General features: G+C 54.5%; 1 protein-coding gene across 1 annotated transcript; it reads left to right on the top strand.

Annotated features, from left to right (window-relative positions):
• Positions 1–798: 798 nt before the first annotated feature.
• On the top strand, positions 799–18,894 carry LOC109315434. Its single transcript, XM_019543121.1, has 4 exons — positions 799–928; positions 8,443–8,446; positions 15,357–15,829; positions 18,731–18,894. The coding sequence occupies exons 1-4, from the start codon at positions 799–801 to the stop codon at positions 18,892–18,894; spliced, it is 771 nt and encodes a 256-aa protein (XP_019398666.1).
• The last annotated feature ends 209 nt before the right edge of the window (positions 18,895–19,103 follow it).

The following is a 19,103-nucleotide window of genomic DNA, read 5'->3' as shown; positions in this document are numbered from 1 at the left end:
TTCCCCAGGATAGAAGTCAGGCTAATGGGCCTGTAGTTAGCCGGATCCACTCTCCTCCCTTTCTTGAAGATGGGCACCACATTGGCCTTCTTCCAGTCTTCGGGCACTACACCAGAGCGCCAGGAGTTTTCAAAGACCCGTGCCAGCCGTGAAGCCTCCAGTCATAGAAAAGGAGAAGCAGCTGCCTGGGGAGATCTGTCCCCCACGAGCCAGGGCCAAACTATTCCCCAGGGTGCATCTGCTCATGGCATCAGCACCGTGTGCCACAGGATGGTTTGGAGGAGCCGGCCCGGCAGGTTCACACCTCGAGCACTTCTTCATTGCTGGAAGGTTTCGAAGGAGGTCACCCCATCTTCTCTCACACCTGAAGAACAGGACGTCTCCTGGCTGTTTGATTTCTGAAGGCCTGTGAGGAGCTTCCTTCCGGGGCACGGAGGGTATATCTGACTCTCGCACCGAACACACGTGAAACGTACCCGCCCCAGAGCCCAACAAAGGTGAACTCAAGAGAGGTTTGTTCTGAGACTTGTGAACGATCGCTCTTCAGCAAGTGCAACCAAAGAGCCCGTTGTGTCTGCTGTGTTAAATAAACCTCCCTTGGCTTATCAGCCATCCCTCACCTCTTATCAAAAATGTGTCAAAAGGCTTCTCATCCATCAGACAGAAAGCTCTTTTAAAAATGAGAGGGGGAAAAAAAAGCCATTTATTTTATTATTTATTAGGAGAAATCTGGAAGAGGTTTTATCAGATCCGGGTCTGGCCTGAACGGGGCACGGAGGAACTGGAGTGTGGGCGAGGATGTGCCTCCAGGCTCGGAAGGTGGATGGTAATATTTTTCGGCGAGAGCTGGAGCAAACCCCTTTGATGCGTATGAAACCGGGGTGCTGGCCGTGCAGCACATGGGCTGCAATCATCTGGGAAACGTTAGGTGGGCAAATGACTGGAGGGAAGGGGGCCTGGTGAACGCTTGTGAGGATCTGCATGGGCCCAAGCAGGGGTGTGCTAAGGGCATGCCTAGGAGCACATGGGTTTTCCAGTGGCAGATCAGAGTCCCGCCCCGGTGGCAGGTGAGCTCCCAGGTGCGCTGGACCCCCTCGGATGCGCCGTGCGCGCATGGGGACAGAGGTGCGGGTCAGTGAGAACGGATGGCAAACCACTGGGCAGTTATCTGCCCACCTCCCCATAGGCAGTGGTGACCTTAGGGTTGTCAGGGCCCTGGGCAAGAGAGTCATTTGGGGCCCCTTAGAGGTACTCAGGTAAATATGAACCCACCACAGTTGTATCGTGGATCTTTTTAATATTCTTTGGGGGAATTAGGTAAATAGTTGAGTGTTAAAATGCAAACAGAGCCACTTCCTTGCAAAAACTTCACCCCCGCAAAAAACTGTTGCAAAATTTTGTGGCCCCCTAAACTGCCCAGTTTGCCCTCCTCTAAGGCCACTACCGCCCATAGGGCCATACTCTGTCTCAGCACCCGCACCGGACTTCTCCGGCATCTGTGTGCTCAAGGGCTCCAAGGATGGATTTGGTAGCGGTGTAGGTCTGAGATGCAAAGAAATGCAAAACTCTAGCACTCTTGGTTCGGAGAGGATACCTTTTATTAGACCAACTAAGGAACTGCAAAAAAAGTGCTCCAAGACATTTAAATGGTGCCGGAGAAGTGTGAAGTAGGCGACCCATTCTCTGTGCTCCTTTGGCACCAGTGGCCTGCTCCAGGATCCCGTGCTGAAGACAGAGGCCTGGCTGCAGGAGTGTGCACACCAGCCCCATGTCATTCTCGCCAGAGATGCCCCTTGCCAGGAGCTGATTCCCTCCAAGGTACACTCCAGACAGGTGGAAATCAGGGCTGGTGACCGGGGACTTCAGGTTTTTTCCTTCTCCCTAAGACTGAGGTCAGCTTATTCTGCCTATTCAAACCAAGATGCTTCCCCTACTGCAGAGAGATGCGAGCTCCGCTCCGTCCTCAGCTGCAAGGCTCCCCTTGCCTTCCGGGTGATACGTCCCGGGATGCTGGCGTTCCCTTGTCAAGCCCGTCCGGAGCCACAAGGCCGAGCGGCGTGCTCCTGTGCTGCAAGGCACGTACACACGTCCCTTACACACCCCTGGCCAGTCGTGAACGCATCCCGCACGGTGCATAATACACTGGCTGAGCACTGGGTTCCTACAGCGCTGCTCATATTCAAGAGGCATCTCAGAAGCACATAATAAAATAAATAAAAAGTGATCAGGTCTCAAAGCCCCAACCCCTCCCTGCCCTCTGTGCACGGAGCCAGGCAGCGACTGCTCCAGGAGCACAGAAGGAGACGGGGCAGGAAGCCAGGACCTCGAGGCTCCGGCCTTCCTGCCTTGCTCCCAGTCTGGAAAGGGGCCCATCAACCCCCAATGGAAACCCGGAGCCCCAAGTCAAATGCCATCCTCCTCGGGAGCGGACTGCAGCGTTGTTTTGAATGGCTTGGTGTGTAGCACCACCGCACGCAAATAAATAATTCAGGCCACTAAAGACTGCTGCACGGGCGACTTTCCCAGGGATTTAATGCTCACATCCCTCACCCTCCTGCCACAGCAAAAAAAGAAAAATTACAAATTGATCCAAAGGACTGGACTCCCCTCTCCTACTCCTTTGCTCCTTCTTTATAAATAATGGCTGAGCCTCTGACAGGTGGGATTTATGCTGAGAGGCTGTAGGGAGGGGACAGGCAGAGCTGAGGTTTGATTCTTTGAAAAGTTTGCCACTGGGATGAATTATGCATAAGGGTGGCCGATCGATAGGGATGCATCAGAGATGGAAGCCACTCCACGGGTCCGGGGCTTGAGCAAGCGAGCGCAGCGGAGAACTATTTGCAAACCATCTTCCCAGCCTCCAGGCCACAATCTTCCCTTCTCTCTCTACGCCCATTGCCCCAGTTTCCTAGGAGGGATGTTCCCACCATCTATTGCCTTTCAGAAACACCCGTGGGCACAGCACCCAAAGCTTCTTTCCCACAGGAAGCATCTTTTCCAAGAGGAAATTTCCTTCCACAATGTGGCTTCCTCTGAAAGCCAAAGAGGGGAGTTGTCTTTTGGGGTAAATTAAATTCAAGCAGAGCCTGGACCTCACTCTAAAGATGATGCTTAATTGAGGCACAGGACAAGGTGTTTCTGGGGCCATTCCAGATCCCGGAGATATTTGTGTTGCTGCCCGGGCATCTCCCACCCTCCCCTCGCTGCCCTGTGCCATGCCCTCCGCACCCCTCCAGCCCCCCGGCCTCTGCTCTCAGCGCCGTCCCTCACCCTTGTGGTGCATCTTCTGCAGTCCTTGAAATTTTCCTTCTCAAGGGTCAAGTCCCTGGTGCATCCTCACAGAGTAATTGTGAAATTATTATGGTTGGTGATTTTAATTTAAATTGGATGGAGAAATGTTGTACTGCGGCTGACTCATTTGCTATGGATTTTCACTTAACCAAATTGATTAGTCAACCAACTAGACTTAACTTGAAAGTTGTAATCATTCATTATTAGATCTAATTTTCGTGTCGCTCCAGACGACGTTCAGAAATTAAACTGCAAAGACGACTTTAACGAAGTTAGGTCCAAGGGCCTGACAGAAACGCGGGCCGGAGGCTCCAAGCTGCGTCCTCAAGCCACGCCACGACGCCCGCGGGGAGACGACCGCCGTGATGCTTCTGCCTGGATTTTTCTGGGTCTCCGCCAAAGAGCGCGCTTCAAAATGCCAGCTCCTTTTTCCATTAAATTATCGTTTTTTCCTATTTCTGCCAAGATGGAGCAGATCACGGGCACGCCACGCACATATCCCCTAGGTCTGTCATGGGATCATGCACCATCGAGTAGAAGTGCCTGCCTGGTCCCGGTCCTGTATTCCCATCAGCACCCCTACAACCCCAAACAAATGAATGGCAACTGGAGGCCCTTCTCATCCTCTTTCCCCCGTGTACCCACTGATCTGGAGCTCTGCAGGGCATAGGTCTGGGGTTCAAGAGAGGGGCTTTCAGGCCTGGGTGCTGCCAAGAGTGCAGCAGGCCCAGGCCAGGAGAGCGCAGCACTTTCCTTGTCTCTGCACTGCCAACGATTTCGGAATAGCCCGGTGCATCTCTAATTACCACCATGCATTGCAGAGGCCGCCGCATCAACCTAATTTCTTTAAATAAGCAGGCTGCGTGCCAATTAATACCATTAATTAACAGTGAGGACTTGCCGGAGGAGCTACGACTTGGTCTCCCAGCGGGCTCGCTGCCGGTTGATCTAAACGGAGCAGCCCTGTTAGGTCAGGCCAGCTGAGACGCGCTACCGAATTACCCACCGTTCTCAGGCAATTAAAATGGCATCCTGCAGGATATGTGGAGGCACATCCAGACCTGCCAGGTCCTGATGGTGCATCCCCAGAGCGCGGTGTAAAGGGCTTGCCCGGGGCCAGGGGCTGCAACGGGACAAAGCTTGGTCTCTCGCCAAGCAGACGGGTCCCCTAGCACGTGGGAACATCGCCCAGGAGAGGTGGGCAAGGATGCCCTGAGCTGGACAATGGGAGGAACTCACTCCTAAGCCCTCTCTCCTCTCCCTGATGCTGAGACCCCAACTTGACTTTTCTTTTCTTCTTCTTACATTTTTCCCCCTTTCTCCATCTTGCTGCTTCATCCACTGTGGTGTTGGACATGTTGCTGCCATTTGTAACAGCAATAAGTAGATGAGACCAACAGCAATAACTCATGCGCTTAGGTCTGAGTCTACCGCTGCGGGCAAGTTGTGCCATAACTGAAGGGTCCCGTGCACCCTGACCCCCGAACACACCCGCTGAGGGGGTGTGCACTGGCACGGAGGCTGGCGTGCATCGTCTGTGTTCAGCGTGCCAACAGGAGAAGGCAGCCTACACCATCGTGCAGTGATGATAGTAGATACTCAAGGAAAAAGCTTCCCATAGCCTTGGGCTGAGTGTCTACTGGGAACCACAGCAGGAGGGCTGTTAAGAAAAACACTTGATCAGCGGCTTATTGCTGCTAATTACATGAGCACAAAAAACCCCAAATAAATAAATAACTAAAATCCCCCTGGAAGGGAGAACGGGGGCGTGTATTGGGTTGAATCCATCGCAGCCGGTGGGAGAGCGAAGTGACGGAGCAGATTCATGTGCATGTCTCCAAGCACCGAGTCCAGGTGGCTTCTGCCTGGTGCAGCCCAAGCTGCCGCTCACCTCCTCGAGACGCATGTCCCTTAAACGCTGGGAGGTGCATCAGGTGCTGGGAAAAACCAAAAATTACAAGAAATGCACCCCATATTCATTAAGTAAAGGATCCAGATAGGCAGGGTAACTGGAGGCAGTGCCATGGCCAGTGAAATACTTGAGGTCAGGCTATATAACCAAATGCTTTTGATTTTAAAACCTATCCCCATCCACAGCCACGATATATTAGCTACCATGCCAGGGCCGGACCCTGCGGCCTTTCCATACAGCAGGGCTGCCTGGGCAGGAAAACCTACTCATTGTAGCCGCCAGCAACTGTGGGGGGAAGGGGTGTGGGGCAGCGGACCAGAGGGAAATCTTTATTCAAAGCAGTGTACATTAATGTCTCCAAAAGCTTTTAACGGAGGCCATTATTCCCACCCTGAGAATCAATGCATTTTAATTCCCTCCGAGCTATTTGTTTGGCTTTGCTTCTGTATTTCAAACGCGCGCGGCACGTTTAACAAAACAAGGGAGACAGCACATTGCATTTTCCCTGAAATTACTGGAAGTTCATTTTCAAAGCAGGGCAGTTTTCTTGGAATCAATGCATATCAACTAAAATCAATAGCTACTCTGCGCGGACGGGCTGAGACACCTAAGTGATAGCGCTCTGTTGCATTTGTATCCAAATCTATACGTTCTCAACAAGTCAATGCATTTAAGCAGCTGCCACTGTCTTTCACTTAAAAATAACCTGTTTGCAGATAAGACTGGCCCTTTCTATGGAGTCCAGTAATATACTCTGTGTATTTACTGCAGCCAATGTGCACTTACTCGTATCAAAACATTTCCACTTAACTTCCAACCTACTTCCATCCTGCTTCAAGCAGACAAGTATGCACAGCTTCGGAGCTGATGTCTGCTTGAACCATGCACCGCCCTGTGCAGCTTCCAGGCTTGTGCCTTTCTTACTGCGGGGCCCTCTGCATAGCTGTGCAGGTGCCAGACTGGCCCCGCACCCCTTGAAGGTGCAGCCATTCGAGGCTGGAAGCCAGGAGGCAATCAGCAGGAAGGCTGGAGCAAGGGAAGAGAGTGATGGAGCATCCGTGAAAGGGGACTGCAGAGCTGAGAGCGCACATCTGCAGGCAGGCACACATCTGCACGTGGGACCAGCCACAGCTGGGCATGCCAGGGTCTGATGAGTCTGGCCCCTGCATCTCATGCAGGAATCACGCCCAAGCCCTCTCTCCCTCCTGCCACCTGCACAGGAGGGGACACAGGGCCCTTGCTGACCACCTAGCCCGACCTCCTCGGCGGTTCATTTTCTTCCTGACCAACCCCCACCCCCCCAGGGTTTCAGTTGGAAGCTGCATGGGTTTTCTGCCTTTACTTGGTTGTGCAGTACCGCGAGCTGCTCATCAGCTGCTACGTCTCACCCCAGAGAGGATGGTAGTAGTAGGCTGAGGGAGGTGGTCCATCGTTAAAAAGGGTGCTCTCAGACTCATAGGTAATGAGGGCTGGAAGGGCCCTCAGGAGGTCACATCTATTCCAACCCCCTGCTCCAAGCAGGAGCAGCCCCAGCTGCATCATCCCAGCCACAGCTTCATCTAACCAGGGCTTAAAAACCTCCAAGGATGGAGATTGCACCACCTCTCTGGGTAACCCGTTCCAGTGCTTCCCCACCCTCCTCATGAGAAAGTTTTTCCTAATATCCAACATAAACCTCCCTTGCTGCAACTTGAGCCCATTGCTCCTTGTTCTCTCATTTTTCCCCATCCCCACCCACGCGCCTGATGCACTTATTTGTGTCAGGCCATTTCCAGGTGCCGCAGTGTGAAAGGCAATGCACAGACCTGATTTTATAGGATGGAGAGACTTGGCAGGGTTAAAAGTGCTGCTCTTTTCAGAGTGGGACACATGCAAGGCCCACTTGTCCCGGAGGGAAGGGAGAGTTCGGAGCTGGGTGCTGGGCCGGGGCGAGTTATTTCATCAAACGCTCCCGTGGTGTTCAGAGGGAGGCGTTCTCCCTGGGTTCGCTCTGCTCCTTTGGCTGTATGCAAATCACTGCTCTCTGTGCGTTATTAGATAACAAAGGGCTGTTTTCTCTGCAGAGGCTTGCTTGTGTCTGAACCTTGCGAGAAGGATAATTAAGGAGTGCCGTAGGAAGTGGCACGGAGGATCATTAGCATCCCTTCCCCAGTGTAATCTCTAGCTGGAAATTACAACAGGTTCCTTCCCAGCTGCAATGAGATGGCAGCGTGGTGCGGGAATGGCTGGCAGGGGGGCATGGAGAAGCTAACATGCATGCAGTCGTTTTAGGGCTTGCCAGAGCCCCCTCCCCATGCCCCTGGCAGTCAGGTACCCGCTATTGCGAATGCAAGGCTCAGCCCCAGTTTGAGGGATGTCCACACCATCCAACCCCAAGCCTTTGGGATTTATTCCCTTCAGCTGCAACCAGGGAGCATGGGCCGTGATCGCTGGAGGGTGGGAATTTCTGGCTTGCAACATCCCCCCCCCCTTCCTAATAAAAACCCATCCTACCCTCCCCTCACCAAGTATTTGCCAGGAGTTACCAGGCTGCTTTCCTCCAGGTTTGCTAGAAACAGCAGCTCACAGGCTCAGTTCTGCATGCCTCTGCCCGAAGGCAGTGTCGGGAGACCTGCAAGCCCCCCAGCTCCCATTAAAGCTTCCCCAGGTGCAGGTGTGGGGTCTTCCCCTGACCCGGCTCCACCCCGGCCCCCTCCTCCCCGCGCATCCTTTCCTTCCTGCAGGAGTCTTGGCAGGCCCTTGCCAGTCCCGGTGCCTGGGAACCCATACTGTGTTGCCATGGTGAAGATTATTATGCCACCAGTAACGCAAAGGAAATTGCACTATCCGAAGCTCGCCTGGGATGCAGAGTTAATGAGAAGGAGGGGATGGGAAAGAGCTTGCTTCATTCTCTCTCTTTCTCAAGGAAATTGCAGAAAAAAAGGGAAGAAAAACAAATAATAATTAAAAAAAAAAAAAAGCCAGCTGGGGCTGGGAGGGTCCAGCCGCCCACTGCAGCACAGGGATGTTCCTGCTGGTTTGGCAATGGAGGGGCTGTGCGACCAGCCGCAGCTTGGCGCCACCGTCACAGCAACAAGTGTGCAGTGGCCCCGGAGGCTGCTGCAGTGGATCGGATGGAGCGAGCCGCGTGGGGGCCAAAGAGGGGGTGCACGGTGCAGCAAGCAGAGGCAGAAGCGGGGCTGGTTCAAGTGGAGAAGCCCCACGGCCTTGCCCATGAAGATGCCCACCGGCTGCTGAAGCCAGGTCTCCTGACCCCAGCCCTGTTGGGAGGGGCCCCACCGGCCTGGACTTGGGGTTGCTCCCACACAGTGTCAGCAGATCTGCAGGCTGGGGAAAGGCTTGAGGACGGGGCTGCCCGCGCAGCCGGCGCTGCTCCGGCCTGGGCCGCTGCACACGCAGGTTGTCAGGCTGAAGCGACGAGGGGCCGGCTCGGGAAGGCAGGTTCATTCACGCTTCTATTGTGCTCCTCTCTCGTGAGAGGCAGGAGGGAGAGCGACAGAGAGGTGCGAAAGCAAACAGCTCCAGACCTGCTCAGCTCCACTGCTGCGCCCCATCTCCCTCCTCGCAGTCATTAGCTGCACCTAGGGGGACAGCCTCGACCAGGAGGCCCTGGGCTGGGCTGATTAGCACCAAGCCCTCCGTGCAGCGCATGCATGTGCAATGCAGACATCCACCCGGCGGCAGCTGGAGCACGACGGCCAGGTGTGCTCCGAGGTGCCTGCAGCCTGCAAGCGCTAGGGAGGCGATGAACCACAGCCCACGTGGTTGCACCTCGGCCCATGTTGCTGGGCTTTGCTCCGGTGTCTGCCAATGTCCGTGAAGAGCAGCTAGCAAAGTGCAGGGCAGCCCCTTTCTAGGCCCAGATGATGATGCTTTTGCTTCCCACAGGTCATGACAGGCCCTGGGGACCTTTGAGATGGCCGGACCTCTGTGCCAGGTCCCTGCCCCCCAGGCCCTGGTCCACTCCCCAGCTTTGCACTGGCCGGAGGAAGAAGGATAGTCAGGGATATATATGCTGGCTTTGCTCAGGGTGGGGGTGCTGGGAGGAAATCCCTTCTCTCCAGTCAGTTTATCTATTTTGAATGTGAGTTTATTGGGATTGAGGATTACCTCAGGCCCTGATCTCAGCCACAGCCCTCTAAGTCTCGCTGGAGGACAGGGGATGATCACAGGTGGGTACCGCGTGCACCTCATCGTAGGGCCTGCTGTGCCTGCAGCCAGCCCAGGTCCATAAATTCCCATTTACACCACAAAGTTTGATTTTTCAGCATTTCCCAGACATCTCCTCACTTTCCCAGGATTAATGGGATCATGTGTAATTTGTAAATGATATTAAGTGAGGTAATAACCCTCTGGAAACCAAGTGAAAAGCATAAATTATTAAAAATGACTGAGCTGAAATGTGACTTCTTTGCTTTTGTGCCTGATGGATGGCTCTCACCCCGGCTTCTCTCGGGCACGCTCCGTGCCATACGTCACACCTGTATGGAAACCCGCAGAGCCAGGGCTGCGCTGCACAAATTGCTCAGGCAGCAATTTTCAGATGTCTTCATTTTAACTTAAGGAAAAGCAATAGGAAGCTGCTGGCTCCCTCTTGAACACCCCCCAGAAGCTCCATCCCCTCTCTCCGAGCCCATGCTTGGGAGATCCAGCACTAAACCTTCTTTTGGGGGGGTAAGTTTCCAACCTTTGGCCGTCATTAAAGGTCCAATGACAGTGACGCCAAGTGCTGGCTGCATCTCTCATGCCCTGCTCCAGTGACTGGTCAAACAGAAGATAAGAGCCTACTGCTGCAGCTAACCAGTACCAATGTCATTGCTTTAGTTCAAGCAGCAGAGGCCCCTGACCTTGGTGGTGAAGGCTCGTCATGCCTTATGAGGGCCTGCGAGAGGAATTCTTCCAGACGACTGGGGCCAAGAAGCCAAATTAAATCATTCCACTGCCTTGCAAAGTCCCCTTCTACTTTCCATTGGACTCAGTTCTCCTTTTCCTCTGATGTACGGTAGTAAGCCACATGGTTTTGCACAGCACTCATGCTCCAGCTCAGTCAGATGCACTGTTTTGGTGGGGGGCACAGGTCATGGTCCTTTGGGAAGCAAAGTAGAAGCTCTGTATCCTTGAAAGTGCCCTGCGAGCCTGACAATCAGGGCCTGATGGATTCAATGAAGGAAAAACAAGCTTCTTCTGGATGGAGTTATACAACAAAACAGAGAAGAGAAGTGCTCACCTCACACACTTAACTGTGCAGGATGTCAGAGTGGACGGTGCAATCAATGACTCTTGCCCTATAAATACCCCAGCACCTATCGCCATATATACCCGAGCTCTCCCTGCTTATCCACTGCCGCGTCCTTCCTCTCTCTGTTGCAATACATCCTCTCTACGCTGTGCTCATCGGCTCCGTCTCCAGGTACCCATGCACCTGACCGCCAATTAAAAGCCTGCTTGCATCTGTGTCGATGGAAACCCGCTCTTCTGCAGAATCATAACCGCCGCCGGGGCTTTGGTGGAGGTGCTGCGATGCTACCGCACTCTGGAGAGAGCGCTCTGCTGCAGTCACCCTGTTCTCTCGAGCCCCTTTCTTCCAGGCCAGGCACCCTTAGTGCAGCCCATGCTCAGGGCTGCTGCAGTCTTGCCAAAGCCTCTCCTGCTTCAGACACCGCTTGACAAGGGAGCAAGCTCATGCATTTTTCAAGACGATCAATGCAGCCAGGCACCCTGTAGACATAATGACTGCATCGGCCTGGATGTGGAGACAGACTGGGCGAGTGTCTCCAAGTCTGGCGTAATAGGCAGAGCCTTGGGAAAGCTGGGCATTATTGATAATTTAACTTATAATTTGCTGCTCAGACCCAGTGGTTTGAAGTCGCTGGATGTCAGCGCGCCTTTGGAGAAAGAGGCTGGGTGGGGGCAGAGCGAGGCAGCAGAGGAGCACGGTGCTTCCCTGCTTCACAGAGCTGGGGGCTCAGAAAGCACTTGGCAGAGGCGCTGACCTACTTTGCATGGCAATAAGCAACTTCCGTCATTAAAAAAAAATATATCAAAAATTGCAAAATACGGCCCAGCAGGTTGTAAGAACGCAGCCCCAGCAGCCCCGGTGCAGCAATCAGAGGCAATTTGGGAACAATGCCTCAGGTAATTATCAAACATTTCAGCTGCAATTTTTCCCCCTTTAAATGGAAATGCGATGCCAGCGTAAGAGGGCAAGCGGGGAAAAACCCGCCACGGTGGAATGACAGCTCCTCACCAAGTGTTCGGCATCAAGGCAGCTCTGCCAGGCACTCACCCTTCTGCCTGTCTGCAAAAAACACAGTCAAAATCATCCCAATCGCGCCGGGTGATGGACATGCTGCCCAGTGATTAGACCAACACGCTGATGAAAGGAGAGCAGGTAATCTGTGCCGCGGAGCCTGCCGGGGGGGTGGGGGGAGACTGGTCAGGCAGCTTGGAAAAAAGACTTTTCCTTCAGTGAGAAACTGGATTTTCAGCCCATCCAAGCCTCCGCTGGCTCTGTTTCGCCTCATTTCGGGGCCCTCCCCCACCGCCTTTGCTTCTTTCATTGATTTTTTGGGTGTTCACCTATGTCCCAAAGCCATCTTCCAGCCAGCACTAGCAAGGAGATGGGGAGGGATGCCAAGGGCACTAACCTCTGCAGGTAGAGCCGAGCGCAAGCTTTATGTGCCGGGAATACATTTTACAATGAGTCTCCATCTCCCTTGCATTCAGCTCCTGCTCCAGCCTCTGCAGACCTTGGGCTGGCTCCAAGGCCTGGCAGCTCCACGGGTATTTTTCCACTAACGGCAGCAGGCTCTGGACAGGGCTCTTCTTCATTACTCACAGGCCTTCCCATAAGCAGCTGCTATGAACAACTTTCAGCTGAAAGAGGGGGCTGCAAAGTAGTCGCTACTTATTCCTGCAGTGCAATCGGCCACCAAAGACACTCTCCTTATATCTGCTCCTTGAATGGGAAAAAAGGGGCTTTTCCCCCCTATAGCAGGAGACTCAGGACAGCGAAGGATGGGGAGGCGGTGAGGTGAGAGCTGCGCGGGAGACAAGCAGATGCCCCAGAAACCCCTTGAAGCCAGGACCGTCTCTTCCTCCATCTGCAAGCCCAGCACAATGGAGATGAAACCTCTGCTAGGGATACCACTGCAACAGAGATAACAGTATTGATACCTCAAGCCTGTCGGGGTAAAAAGGGGGCAGGGGGCAGATCAATAATAGCTGCATATTATTATTATTATTATATTATTATTATTACAGACAGTGCAAGGCAAAGTGACTATTATTTTTTTGGGGGGGGAGCCATTTTTGGCACACCAAAAAAAAATGTTTCTGGGCAGAAATGTCGGCCAGCTCTGGAGGGCTCCAGTGAGGGGAGGGGGCGGGATGTGGTCAGACTCGTATCCCCAGGGGGGATCGCACCCCGAATGCTAAAGAGCCGTTTCCGGGAGCTCGTGCGTTGGCCACATGCTCTGCACTCTTTGCCTGCTCGAGCGCTGCGGGTAGCACGGATGGACAGGCAGACACGGCCAGGTGGGAGGCAGCCTGCACAGGCCAGGACAAGCCACGAGCACAGGGAGATCGGATGCTACTTCGTGATTTCCGACCCACCCCGTGCCTGGGGCTCACCGCCGCTCTTGGAGCTGGGTTTGGTCTAATGAAGTACAGGCATACCTCGGAGATATTGCGGGTTCGGTTCCAGACCACCGCAATAAAGCGAGTCATAGGAATTTTTTCCCAGTGCATATAAAAGTTATGTTTACACTATACTGTAGTCTATTAAGTGTGCAATAGCATTATGTCTAAAAAACAATGCACATACCTTAATTAAAAAATACTTTATTGCTAAAAAATGGGAAGTGAGCAAATGCTGTTGGAAAAATGGCGCTGATAGACTTGCTCGACGCAGGGTTGCCACAAACCTTCAATTTGTAAAAAACACAATATCTGCGAAGCGCAATAAAGCGAAGCGCAATAAAACGAGGTATGCCTGTACTTGGTTCTGGGTCCTCCCTTCCCTGCGGCACTCCCTGCCCCAGGGTGTGGGAGGGAGTTGAGCCCAGGCCTGCAAAACCCGTATGCACACCAGCTCCATCGAAGCCCTGAGTTTAGCAGTCTGGTTGTGACCTGAAGCCAAATATCGCAAGAGGCCCCTGGTTATCAAAAGCACGGACCTCACCTGCCCCTAACAGGAAGCCGCTAAACTTGATCTGCCAGCCCAGCTACAGCCCTTCACCAACCGCTCGCCGACATCCTCTCTCCAGCAAAGCCAGCAGGAGCCACGCTCGACTTAGCCCAGCTGGGCGCCCCGCTTTGCAGCTCCTGTCTTGTGTCCTATCGACTGTGTCCGTGCTGCATGCAGAGCTGGCCAAGTGTGTGTGCATGCACGCGTGTGCGTCCTGGTTTGTGAGATGCTAACACACCCATCCCACTGGTGATGGGGGGGCACATCCAGTGCGGTAATCCTCGGTCCCACTCCTCACTGGGGTCCCTTGGAGCCTGCCATCCCAGCTGGAGGGGGAGGGCGTGGGAGTCCTGCGTGAGCCCCATGTGCTGTGCTTGCAGGTCCCCGGTCCAGTGTCGAGCAAGTCCCTTTGCTAGACAGATCCTCAGCCTGCCCCAGACTCCTGCGTCGACAGGTGCAGAGCTCCCTTTTGCACATTTCTATGGTTTCAGTCCCGAGACGAAAGCTGCGTGCACGGCAGGCAGAGATGAAATCTCGCTCGGTCTCTCTCGCACTCACACATGCAACAACAAAGGCGTGAAAATCCGAGATGCTTCTAGTAGCCCGAGATGCTGTGAAATGAACTCCGACGTGCCCAGACGGTGCCAGGCAAACCGGCGTGCCAGACTCACGCGGCTGCTCCCGCCATGGGGAAATCTGCCTCGAAACATGGTCCATGTCGTGAGCAGGAAAGCACAGGCATCTCCCCCCACGTAGCACAGCAGAGCCTTATGCCTGGATCGTGGCAGGTGAGCAACGAGGAGGTAGAATATGTGGTCCAAAGTTTTTGAGCATCTTCATTTTGGGGGTCTAAACGTCTGCTCCCCCTTGCCTGAAAGCTGGAAGGAGCAGGGCCTTCCTGGCTACCTATAGGCTCTGCTGTGCCAGGGGACAGTCAGCCTTAACAAGGGATCACTGGCAGCCTGGAGGAGGAAGCCAACTTGCTCAGCATCATCCAGGCCAGGTCTTGGTCACTGGATGATCATGCTCAGCTTCGTGGAGCTGCAGTTTCTGCCTCTGGGTACCTAGCTGAGGCCTCCTGCTAGCTGGCTGCAGCGGGATAAAACCGACCTGCACCTTGGCTCTCCCGGGATTTCACACCCCGTTTTGAAGCCTGAGCTTCAGCAAATCTGCAGCAGACCGGGGACAAGAAGTCAGGCTCCATCCAGCCGACCATCCCTTGCAGAGCAGGGTGCTAGCGCTCAGCTCCTGCCCTCCCTGCTCTGAACACCAGGCCTTTGCTTCCCACCACGGCTCGGCACGTTATTCCCCTCTCCCGCCCGCCCGCCCGTTGGCAGGAGTCAAGTCCAATGAGCACGTGTGCTTGAGCTCTGTTTACCAGTCCTGGCATCTCATTAAAACTAGCTGATGACTCTTCTGGGTGGGTTTGCCGCCTGACTATTTTCAGCCCATGCTGTTGGATCGGTGCAGCAGCTCGTAAGCTGTCAAATCAAATTTTCAAAAGCAAATTGCTTTTATAATTAATTTAATTATTATTACAGCGCTGAGTTTTTGTCTTGCCTTAATAAATGCAATCAGGTTTCACCCGCTGTTCCCCACCCCCCACCATCCCTCCCCTTCCCCATCCTTTCTTGAGTTGGGCAACATGGAGAGGAGGGGGAAGCCAGACTCAGGCTGAGTAATTAAAGTTTCAATTGTTGTCGTTCGTTAAACGGTACATGTTTTAATTATCCTTTGAGTCTGCCCATGCGTTCACACCACCCATGGCTCACCGAGGAGGAAAACAACTGTCACAGCCCGCCACCAGCTTCGGCAGAAGCAGAGAGTCTTGAGCATGAGGGTTTGTTTCTCCCCCCCACAAAAAAATAAGTAATTTTGAGTTGCTATGGAAACGGTAACAGATGTGACAGTTTAAGAGTTTGTTGATGTTATCAAAAGTGCTTTAAAACTTCATTGTCTTTGCAGCCTTTCCTGGGCCAACTGCACCCGCCTTGAACTGGCAAGTCCCAATCAGCAGCAGCAATCGTGTCGAGATCGAGGCCCCGTTGATGAGACACAAAGTGATGAGACAGCCTCTGCCCCAAAGAGCCTGCGCTCTGATGGGAAAGGCGTGGGTGAAGGGCTGCACCAGCCTTGCTGTTCACGGGGGGGGGGCCCAAGGCACGGAGAAGGCTGCAATGGCCTTGATGTCATGCACGCAATCACTGGCAGACCCAGGACTTCACCCCGCGTCCCTGGAGCCCTGCACCTCTCTGAGGTTTCCTGCAGTTTGCAAGGGGGTTGCACAGCCAGACACTTCCAGGCAGGGTCCCTCTGGGGTGCAAATCAGGCACAGACCTTCGGGCCGCCCCCTGCAAAGGGAGAGGAGCTGGCAGGTTTCTGCAGCCGTGCATGGAACCAGTGCAAGAGATGCCAGCTCGGGCAGAGGATCCAGCGAGGTAGGTCCCCAGGGCCACTGCTCAGCAAGGAGCTGCTAAAAGATCCCAGGCAGCGGGAGTTTTCATGGGGACCCTGGCACAGGACCTTCCTGGCAGCCTGCGGCTACTTAAGCATCTTGTCCCCTTCCCCTCCGCTCCCCCTTTGCAGATAGATTTCAGCCTATTGATTTCCCACCTCCTCAGACCAGTCTTTAATGGATCAGAGGTAACAAGAAAATGAAAAGTGAGGCTCAAGGCCCCTGAATCAGACGCTCTGGGAGATCGCTGTCATGAAACGTCTCCCCACATGGGCTCATCCTGCTGGGAGGGGCAGGCTGCCGAGGCTTGAGAAACCCAGATCAAGTTCCCTCTGGCCCCAGCGCCTCGCCGTGAATAAATAAATAACCCTGGTCCGAGGTCGGGCACCATAGAGGCCTCTCAGCAGCTCCGGAGAAAGCCGCCGATCAGTGGCTGCCGTTAAGGCTCGAAGCGCCTCCGCATCATCCCTGGCTCAACCCTCTCCTCCAAGCCAAAGGCAGGGATCAGGAGGAATTTGTCTTGGTGTCCTGGTGGGCTACTTGGCTTTTCCAGGGTTGAGAGCAGTGTCTCAGCATGCACTCCCTTAACTGCACTTCTGGCTTGGAGCCCGTTGTGCACCCCCACGTGCTTGGCACAAAGAACGGCGAGGGTACGGGGACATCGCCACGCTTGTCTGGGCTTCCCTGTACCAACACTGGCGCAGGGCGCAGCAGCCTAGCAGCCGCTCTAGTTTGCACCAGATAGCAGTGGTCCCCAAGGGACATCCATCATCCAGTGGGCACTTCCCATGCCAAGGCAGGGTAGAAGCGGCAGGGGAGGTGGAGGACTCGTGACACCCCTCTGGAAGCTCCCTTAGGCTGGGAGAGTTATCGGCTGGCCAAACCCAGCTGCTTTCTGGCCCTTTTGTGCCGCCTGCATGGTCGTAGAGAGGGGGGAGGGCAGATTCTGGCCCTCTATGGATAGACGTCTACATCCCTGGACAAAGAGGCCATGGATGAGAGTGGGAACTGCCCCAGGAAAGAGAGGAAGAAGGGGCAGACGGCAGCTGGCAGGGTCCAGCAGCCAGGAGACCCCCGGCTCCCGGGGGCAGGTGGAGGTGGGTGGCGAGGGCGCCAGGGCTACCAGCCCCACGCTGTTTCTAGCAGAAGGGGAACGCATGTGCGGCGTGGAGGCATGGCTCATGGGCAGGTTTCTCTTACGCTGGTCCCCGCAGTGCGTGGGTGGAGGGACACGGGACCAGGACGAGGGACCGGCCAGCCCCACAACTCTGGGCTGAGTTACAGGTGAGGTCATTTTTCCTCCCAGGCATGAGGAACGTCTTCCCCAGATCTCATGCCACCCTCGCACGAGTGGGGGAACAAGAGTGCCTGACTTCTGGCATTGCATGGGGCTGAGAGAAAGCAGAGGAGGACAATCCTGCCTTCACGCATCCCCCATGCCTCAGCCAGACACAACAGCATCCATCACCGGCCTCGGCTGGCACGGGTGTGGATGGCCTGGAAATGCTCCCTGGCGCTACCCAGGTTAGCCAGAAGGACTATGTGGCGGAGAGTCAGCTTAGCCCCAGGTTGAGCCTCCCCTGCTGAGAACCAGCTGAGGTCCCCCCCGCTCGCCAACTTCCCTGCTCAGCACCACGCCTGAACCAGTCCGGTCCCCCTCAAGCCATTCCCACCACGGCTTCGTCCCCGTGCTGTCCAGAGCTCCTCCAAGCACTTGGCCATGGATTAAAAGTCTGGCAAAGACCGCTGTGTCACGCAGGCCACGCGCCTCTCCTCCCTGCACTAACGCGTCTCGCCGTGAGAGCGGCTTTTTCAGAGAAACTCCCAATCCTGAGTTTCAAAGTGCTGCAATGGAGAATCCAGTGCGGCCCTTGGGCAGCTGCCGTAATTTGGACAGACCCCTCCCAGTTCAAACGCTGCATGGCTGGGCTGGGCTGGTTGTCTGGCTTCAACTTCCAGCCGCGAGGTGCCCCCACCAGGCAGCACGGGCCCCAGGCGCACAAGCCCTTCACCTGCCCTGTGATCCGCTCAGCATCCTGCACTCCCAACCCTTTCGTAGGGTGGCAGGTTTTCCAATCCTGGAATCAAGCTAGCGCCTGTTCTCTGCACCCGCTCCAAAAAATCCCCGCTCTCCCAACCTCGGGGCTATCTGCGTACTTTGTCGCTAGCGATGCGACGCTTCCTTCCAGGTCATTGATAAAACTGCTAACAGCGGAGCGCCATGCGCTGATCCCTGCAGGACCTCCACCGAAACGCGCCCACGCGACGCCGGCTCCGTGTTGACAATTACAGTGGGGGCCCTCTCTGTTAACCAGCTTTTAATTTGTTTAATGCAGTGCCTTGATTTCATCTCGTTCCCGCGCTGTAATCAAAAGGCAGCGCGCTAGCGAGGCGAGGGCGGTGCAGCCGTCTAAGCAGGCTCCATCAGCACAGTTACCTGGGCCGAGCAAACGTGCCCGCACATCAGAAAGAAATCACGTTCATATGACAAGATCCACTCTCTGCCCCCCCCAGTTGATTGGCATTGATTATATTACCCTCTGCTAATTCTTTATTAATTGAGTCCCGTATCAGCTATTCCATTATTTTTCCCAGGTTTGATGTCACGCTGACAGGCTTATAATTACCTGCATCTCCCCTTTTACCCATTTTAAATACCAGCATGGGTTTAGCTTGGGAACCGGCTTTCCACACCAAGCATTTCCCCCAGCCCAGGGCTACAGCTGCTGGACCCAGCCTAGCTCCACGCAGGCACGTTGTGCCAGGAAGCTTTTGCACAAGCCGTCTCTCCCCCTGCCTCGTCTCCCCCACTTCTCTCCCCCAAATGAAGCTTGCAGGGCTCTTTGGCCTGCTGTCTTATTAATTCCTAATTTCCAATTTGCAGGAGGAGAGAACCTTAGCCCTCCATCACGCCAGCCCAGCAATCACAGCGATGAGCCAAGTATCTCTGGACAGTCTTTAATTTATTTCCCGGCGCACACGGACACTGCTGAGAGACTTGATGGCACCAGCTTAAACATAATAAATTACTCAAGTACCAGAGATTAGTTAATAAAGTGTCAAGCGCCCGTAAAGTGCTGCTTTGTCAAAGATACAAAATATTCCTCTGTTTCTCCCAAGATAAATAGCTCTTGCGCGGGGCGCAACGCCCCCATCGCAGGCACCGCGGCAGCCGTCAGGTGCCTCCGTGCACAACGCACCTCCGGCCTGCGCCAAGCTCCGGGAACGAGCTGGCTGGGGATTTTGCACCGCCAGCC

This window comes from Crocodylus porosus, unplaced genomic scaffold, assembly GCF_001723895.1.
Source record: "Crocodylus porosus isolate Cpor-Errol unplaced genomic scaffold, CroPor_comp1, whole genome shotgun sequence".
Classification (NCBI taxonomy): Eukaryota; Metazoa; Chordata; order Crocodylia; family Crocodylidae; genus Crocodylus; species Crocodylus porosus.
The sequence above is the reverse complement of the archived record's forward strand: the minus strand, read 5'-3'. Positions and strand labels throughout refer to the sequence as shown.

Excerpts from the sequence above, each read along its gene's own strand:
- LOC109315434 (XM_019543121.1), top strand. The coding sequence starts at position 799 with ATGTGCCTCCAGGCTCGGAAGGTGGATGGTAATATTTTTCGGCGAGAG. Across the intron at positions 15,830-18,730 it reads CGGGCAGAGGATCCAGCGAG|GAGGAGAGAACCTTAGCCCT; the intron begins GTAGGTCCCCAG and ends TCCAATTTGCAG.